At 40.4% G+C, this 8,112-nt stretch overlaps 1 protein-coding gene across 1 annotated transcript; it reads left to right on the top strand.

The window, feature by feature from the left end:
• The first annotated feature begins 5,458 nt into the window (after positions 1 to 5,458).
• LOC122653662 (pentatricopeptide repeat-containing protein At4g02750-like) lies at positions 5,459 to 7,556 on the top strand. Its single transcript, XM_043847579.1, has one exon. It carries the CDS (start codon positions 5,536 to 5,538, stop codon positions 7,552 to 7,554), a length of 2,019 nt encoding a protein of 672 aa, XP_043703514.1. The 5' UTR covers positions 5,459 to 5,535; the 3' UTR covers positions 7,555 to 7,556.
• Positions 7,557 to 8,112: the final 556 nt, after the last annotated feature.

Here is an 8,112-nt window from a genome sequence, read left to right as displayed (position 1 = left end):
TTGCTTATAGTATTCATGGGTCCTTAAGGGACATGGGTTCCTTAGAGAGAAGTGTGTCCTCTCACTTGTGTGGGAGTTGGTCCGGGGTGCTTTTAAATCAAGCGCGTGCACGTGCGCCGGGTGTGGGTGTGTATAAATAAATATCTTATTTTTGTTTTTATACATGCACCTACAGTACCTATACGAGTGTGTATTGGTACCTGTACACACATAAGGAGACACCTAAAGTACCTGTATGTATACAGGGACGCCTATATACGTACAATACTTTTACAACCTGTCTCTACATATTTTATATATACAAGGGTATTGGCAGGGGTAACTTCACTTCGTCTCTTCCTGTTTTTTTGCTTCTCAAGGAGTGGTTCTTCTCTGTTTTCATCAGAGAGTGTTTCTGTCCGTCCTTACTGTCTCTATATGTTGAGTATAGCTTTCGGACCCCTTCTGTAATCACTTTGGGAGTGCCGTCTTTAGTGATTAGTGGATCGTTTCATCTTGGAGGTATAATCGCACTGTTCCCGGTCTGCACTAATAAGGGGCGATTAAAGACCTTAAGGAGAGTGTCATCTAGATACGACTCGATCCAACATACTATCTCCTTTGGCGATATCCTGCAACTAACAAGTACGTATATTTATTTGATTATTTATACTCTTGTTTCATACTACTGTTTATGCTTTTATTATTGTTTGTATTCTTACATTGTTCTGCCCATAGTCCGGTGCTAAGATGAAGCCGGGTGAAGATGGGAATAATAAGTTGTTGTCGCCATCGTTAATCAATGTCGTGACGTGGTTGAGCGCCACCTTAATGGACCTGCAAACCTGCTTGGACAGCCAGGAGGAGACTAAGTCTTCGCCGTTGCATTCTCTCAAACTCTTTATTTTGCAATCTCACTATTTGAGTTGCAGGTATCATAGAGAAAGAGGAGTTGTTGGATTTCTGAAGCAGATTCCAACCTCTCTCTCAAGCTCCCAAGCCTTCTCCTTTAAGAGTTGCAGGTTTTTTTTTTCTTTCTTGAAGGGGCATTTTTGTAATTTTATCCCTTGATTTTAACACTGTAGTCATGAATTAACAGAATGAGTATATTTGCTAACGTTTGTAAACCTCAGGGGGGAATGTAGAATTATCCAAAATTGGGAGTAAAATTATACTTTCATCAAACCTCAGGGATGGTATGTGTAAATTACCAAAAAAAAAAAAAAAAAGACTGTGCCATCAAAATATGAAAATAAAAGAGGAAAAAACATAATAGATCACCAACCATGATGATATTTTTCCGACGATTGATTCAATTCTCATAATTGTTGAAGAATCTGTGTGATTTCTACCCAAAAAAAAAAAGAAAAGAAAAAAAAGAAGAATCTGTGTGATAGGGCTCTTTTGTGACCGTTTAAATCGCGTTTAAAACGCGTATCCGTTTTTTAAAGGACAAAAGTGGCATTTTATTCTACTCATTAAGAGAAGAAAAAATAATAATAATAATAAAATAAAATAAAACCCGCACAACCCAATCGTATACGAGCCCTTTTCTCTTTCCCTGCTTCGCCGTTTCCTGGAGAACAACTAAACCGGATTTGGCTCCTGTCCAGCCATGGCGGGAGCTGGACCGTCCAACACCCCTCTAAGATCCTTCCACCTGGCCAAGGGTGCACCCAACGGTCATAAGAGAGTCTAATATTAACCCATACTCCTCTCTCACCCTCTTGTATGAGGAAACCCGACCCGACCAAATTTCAAAATCCTCTTTGGATCTCCTCAAAACCATCGTTCCTCTTTCTTCAAGGTATTCAGCGACGGCAACCGCGAGGCTAACCAGGTATTCTTCTGTTACGTGCTTAGGTGGCATGTGGGATAATTTATTTATTATGATATTTTATTTGTTTAGTAGTGGTAGAGGTTGGTTGAGTCGTGGAGTGGTGGTAGAAGTTATGAGTCATAAATGTTTGTACGTGAGAATAGGATAACTACTTGAGGATAACTACTTGAGATTAATTAGGATATATAGTGGGATTAGGATAACTACTTGGCTGTAACGGTTGCTATACAACCTATTTAATCTTGTTTTTGAATATTAAAAGGTAGCTAATTACGTGATTATATTTAACTTCTCTTGTGAGAAAGAGGTTTGGCACCTCCTAATTAGCCTATTCGTTCCTTATTCTTCTCTTATTATCTATTTCTTCTCACGTTCTTCTCATCTTCAAGATAGTGAAGCGAGGGAAAACTCTGCACATACCAGCTTGGTATCAAAGCCTGGGAATGGAGCAACGAGTGGAGAAACTCGAAGAGGATGTAAGTACACTCAATGATGGGCAGCAACAAATCTTGACCAAACTTGATGCGCAACAACATGTGCTCATCAAGCTCAGCGAGATGTTTGAAAGATTGATTTCACCACCAGCTCCTCAAACGGAACTGGAGGTAGGGGAGACGTCACGCATCCTAATACCCAATCTAGGAGGAACTCGGTTTTCCCTTCTCACGATCTCACCCCACCGGCACGTACTACTACCTCGCAGCAGTCCTTTACTCCAAGGTTAGTCAAATTGGACTTTCCACGTTACAATGGAGAGGAAGATACGACAAGTTGGACCTATAGAGCAGAGCAGTTTTTCAACTTCCACCAAACACCTGAGGAGGAGAGGGTGGCATTAGCTTCTTTCCACTTGGAAGGAGACGCACAGATGTGGTTCCACATATTTAAGCAAGATCAAAGAATGCTGGACTGGCGCACCTTTTGTGATGGATTGCATTCTAGATTCGGACCAACCCCCTTTCAAGATTTTTTTGGGGAGCTCGCTAAGCTGCAGCAACTTGGTACTGTACGAGACTATCAATCTCAGTTTGAAAAACTCCTCTCCAAGGTGGGGCATCTTCCATCACACCGGCAGGTGAGTTTTTTTGTAAGTGGATTAAACAACCAAGTCAAGGCTGACGTCCTTGCTAGTCGCCCCACAACCTTATCTGCAACTATTGGATTGGTTCGATTGTACGAGGCCCGTGACCAATCACTTGAGAGAAAAAGCATTCCCCCTGACATTGAATCTCTTCCCGTTCGTCGAATCTCACCAACAGAGATGCAGGAAAGGCGGGCTAAGGGACTTTGTTACAACTGTAATGCACGATTCGTCCCAGGACATCGATGCAAAAAATTGTTCTTGATCGAAGGTTGTTATGAGGAGGAGGACGCCACGTGGGAAGAAACTGATGCAAGGCAACACCAACTTTCAGAACTTGGTCTTGAGGACAAGACTAGAAATTAAGAGGGAGAGAGTTGTAACGTGCTTAGGTGGCATGTGGGATAATTTATTTATTATTATATATTATTTGTTTAGTAGTGGAAGAGGTTGGTTGAGTCGTGGAGTGGTGGTAGAAGTTATGAATCATCAGTGTTAGAAATTATAAGTGTTTGTACGTGAGAATAGGATAACTACTTGAGGATTACTTGAGATTAATTAGGATATATAGTGGGATTAGGATAACTACTTGGCTGTAAAGGTTGCTATGCAATCTATTTAATCTCGTTTTTTAATATTAAAAGATAGCTAATTACGTGATTATATTTAACTTCTCTTGTGAGAAAGAGGTTTGGCACCTCCTAATCAGCCTATTCTTTCCTTATTCTTCTCTTATTATCCATTTCTTCTCACCTTCTTCTCATCTTCAAGATAGCGAAGCGAGGGAAAACTCTGCACATACCATCTTCTCTCTCTCTCATTTGCGTTATGAAACCCTAAAAACTGGTTAGGGTTCTTGGTACAGGATATTACCCGCTTGAATTCTTCCTGGATGAAAGATGTACTCTTTGCTACTGTGGCTATCACTACTCTGGATTCTTATTATAGAGTAACAAGCATATAAGGTTTAGGGGTTTTGGTAACAACAGAAATCATAGGATTACCTATTTCAGCTTAGAAAACTGAGTTGTTCACTAAAATATGTCCCTGTGACCTCTAATGTTTTAGTTCCTTTCTTTATGTAGTGTAATTTTTTAAAAGAAATTTTGTTAATTTCTAACAATATTTGGTGTTTTCTTTTAATGGAGAACAGGTTGCAGAGATTTTTGTGAAGCAGGATTCATCAGAAATGGCCATTCATTCACAAATTCTTTGAAATTTCATTGGAAAAAAGAGAATTGATTCTAAAAAACTGTTCATCAGAGAGGTTCTTCGTTCCTCTTCGAGGGTTTTAATGGAGAACAGGTTGCAGAGATTTACCAAGGATTTTGAAATTTAATCGGGTCGGGTTTCGTCAAATGGGAGGGTGAGAGAGGAAGATAGGTTAATGTTAGATTCTCTCCTAGGACCGTTGGATGCACCCCTGGCCAAGTGGAAGGATCTTAGAGGGGTGCTGGACGGTCCAGCTCCCGCCACGGCTGGACAGGAGCCAAAGCCGCACGAGGACGAGGAGAGGACGAGGAGAGGACGAAGGAAGTGAGGAAATGCCCAGCGGCGCCGGTGACTGAAGCGATTTCCCTTCCCTGCGGCGATACCTACGTTGCTGAAACCTGAAACCATGTTGAAGCCATTTCCCTTCCCTTCCAACGACTCAATACCTTCCATTTCCCTTCGGCGATTGAAGCCATTTCCCTTTTAGTGACTCAATAGGTATTCGTATGTCTCATTGTCTCTTGTTTTTCTTAAAAAAATTACAGAAAGGCATATTTTTTTTCTGGTGGAATTGGATAATGCTTGAAGCATTCTCATTCACGATCTTGGAGACCCACCCTACATGCTTCTATGTTTTATTAAACTGTGTCACATTTTGCTCATTTACGTATCAAGCATTCAAGCTTCCTAGGGTACTTTTGAGAAATTTGTTATAGATGGAGCTCTTTACCCCATATAAAAGAAAAAGGTACTAAGTTGTATGTTGATTATTCGTTTTTGCTAGAACTTTCTCTTAGTTGAATCTCTCAATGAGGTGCTGGCTTGGTTGTTTTCCTTAATACCAGTGTATGAGAAATGCTACATGAAGTTAATACTTTATATTGTAATCAGGTTTGATCAGTGTTAGGCATATTAGGTAATAATCTCTTAATTTATATGAGTATACTGTCGTATTTTTGATCGTTTTTGTTTTGAAATCTAAGCGTTTAAAAACCTGTATTGTTCGTTTCTCTATTTTTTTGACCGTATCGTTCGCTGTCTTTCTCTGTTTAAAACCCGTACCATGTGACTCCGTTTTTTTTCCGATCCCGTTTTTGCTAACTGTGGTTGGAGGCCTTTTATGGTGATCTCAAGCTCTCTACTTCTTCCCCTCACCACCCCCCCCCCTTTTTTTTCTACTGATAATAATTAGGTTTCTCTGTGTTAGGGTTGTTTCTAGTATGGGAGATGTGTTTTTTTTCTTAGGTGTGTGAAAATTTGTTGAACATTATCTAATGTGGTAAGCGGGTCATGATGTCGCGCAGTTGTCAAGGAGAGCGATATGGAGATTTGGTACCCAACATATATTAAGCATGGGGCAGCCAATCTGAGCTAATAATGGTTTCCCAAACTGAACATAATGACTGAGGATTAATCATGGAGTATGTTCTTCGTCTTCTGCACCATTTTAAGTCTCAAGCATGGCAGAACCTTAATCTCCCCTCTCGTCAGAAAAATATCTCTGGCGAGACTATCTTCGATCCGGCAGGGCAATTGGGTTTCATTAGATCCCAAACCTCTCAATACCAAGATAACACATTACATGAGAAACGGATATGTAAAAGAAGCTCAAAAACTCTTCGATGAAATGCCTCATCGAAACACTGTCACATGGAATTCCATGATCTGTGGATATTTCAAGAATGGTAACTTACACAAGGCCCTTATTTTGTTTGATCAAATGCCCAATTGTGATCTCTTCTCGTATAACACCATGATCGCTGGATTGATGCAGAATGGTGTCACTAATGGTGCCGAGAAAATTTTCGTACAGATGCCTGTTCGTGACGTCGTTACTTGGAATTCCATGGTAGCAGGTTATATACGCAATTCTTTGATGGATGACGCACTTCTGTTGTTCAATCAAATGCCTTCACGGAATGTGATTTCGTGGAACTTGGTCATGGTGGGTCTGGTGAACTTGCAGGCAATTGATCTAGCAGAGCAGTTGTTCAAAGAAATGCCAACACGAGATGTTGCATCATGGACTATCATGATATCTGGGCTTACTAGTACAGGACGGATGGTTGAGGCCCGTGAACTTTTTGAAGACATGCCTGTGAGGGATATTAAGGTGTGGAATACAATGATGGTTGGATACATAGGAAATGGGAAGATTGAAATTGCAGAAGGGTTGTTTCAGAAAATGCCAGAGCGAGATTCGGATTCTTGGAACGAGCTGTTAAATGGGTTGGTGGATTGTCAAAGGATAAACGACGCTGTGAGGCTCTTCACCGATATGCCCCATAAGGGTCCTCGATCATGGAATTCAATCTTGTTAGGATTGATTAGGAATGGGCTCGTTGTAGAAGCTCATGGTTTCCTTGAGAAAAACCCATTTAATGATGTTGTTTCATGGACAAATATGATCATTGGATATTTTGAATTAGGAGATGTTGGCACTGCAATTAAGCTTTTCGAATTGATGCCTGATAAAGATGAGACTGCATGGAATGCAACAATCTTTGAACTTGGGAAAAATGATCATGGTGAGGTTGGGCTAAAATATTTTGTTAAAATGAAAGAGAGAGGCCCAGCACCTGATGAAGCTACTTTTACCAGTATACTGACCATTAGTTCTGACTTGCCATCCTTAGATTTCGGGAAGCAATCTCATGCACAGATAATCAAGGCAGGTTACAACTGTTTCATTGCGGTCTCCAATGCAGTTGTTACCATGTATGCTCGATGTGGAGGTATGTGTTATGCTTTCTTGGAATTCTCCTCCATGCCAATCCATGATGTCATTTCATGGAACTCTATAATATGTGGATTTGCTCACAATGGAAATGGTATGAAAGCCCTGAAGATGTTCAAACAGATGAGATTAACAGATGTTAAGCCTGATCAAATAACGTTTGTTGGTGTTCTATCAGCTTGCAGCCATGCGGGTTTGATAGATCATGGTGGGTATTATTTTAACTTCATGAGATACAAGTGTTTTCTTCAGCCAACATGTGAGCATTATACTTGTATGGTTGATTTATTAGGGAGGTTTGGACTCATCGATGAAGCAGTGACTTTCATTGATCAGATGAAATCAGATGGAGTAGAAGTCAGCTCAAGTGTTTGGGGAGCTCTGCTTGGATCCTGTAGGATCCACAAGAATGTCAAAGTGGGTGAGATTGCTGCAGAGAATATTTTGGCGATGGAACCTTTTAATGCTGGTGTATATTTGATCTTAGCTGAGATTTATCTAAACTGCAAAATGAGAGAAGATGCAGAAAGGATTTGGAGTAGGATGAAAGAAAGGGGTGTGAAGAAGCAACCCGGGTGCAGTTGGATTGAGGTGAACAATGTTGTGCACATATTTCTTGCTGGAGATTGTTCACACCCTGAGGTTTGTAGTGTCTATTGTGTCCTAGATTTACTAAAAATTGAAATGGAAAATGAATTTCTATGAAGCAATTTTGGTAGAATAGTTTAAATTTAGTTGATTAATTGGTTATGTTCTTATTGCAAAATCATTCTCAACATAGTATGGTTATTTGATCGAAATTATCAGAAAAATAAAAGGGGTGATGTGAATGCTTTCTAGGCAGGAGATGGGCTTTAAATACATATTTGATATACAAGGGCAATCAGTTGCATCCTGCAACAGGTTTTACTTACTGCAACATGGTAGGTTACATGAACCTTGGCCAATTAGTTTGGATTCTAGTTTCTTGCCTAACAGAACAGTACCTTAAATCCTTGAGCTGCCGGGGGGGGGGGGGGTGTGGTGTGGATGACCACAAAAAAAAATTAAAAAAAAAGAAGAGAAGGATAAGAATAAACTGAATCCAAATGCATGCAGCAGCTTGTGCCCCATGAAGACATCAAAAAAGGTGAGAGAGACAGTACACTCTTTAGGAGCGGTAGACCCGTAGGGAGAGAGTTCCAGGTGGGCTTTGTTATGCCATGTGGCATGTCCAATGGGGCTATAACTTTGTGGACAAGTGGACATCAGAGTTCTATGCTC

Source organism: Telopea speciosissima, chromosome 3, assembly GCF_018873765.1.
Source record: "Telopea speciosissima isolate NSW1024214 ecotype Mountain lineage chromosome 3, Tspe_v1, whole genome shotgun sequence".
Taxonomy (NCBI): domain Eukaryota; kingdom Viridiplantae; phylum Streptophyta; class Magnoliopsida; order Proteales; family Proteaceae; genus Telopea; species Telopea speciosissima.
The sequence above is the reverse complement of the archived record's forward strand: the minus strand, read 5'-3'. Positions and strand labels throughout refer to the sequence as shown.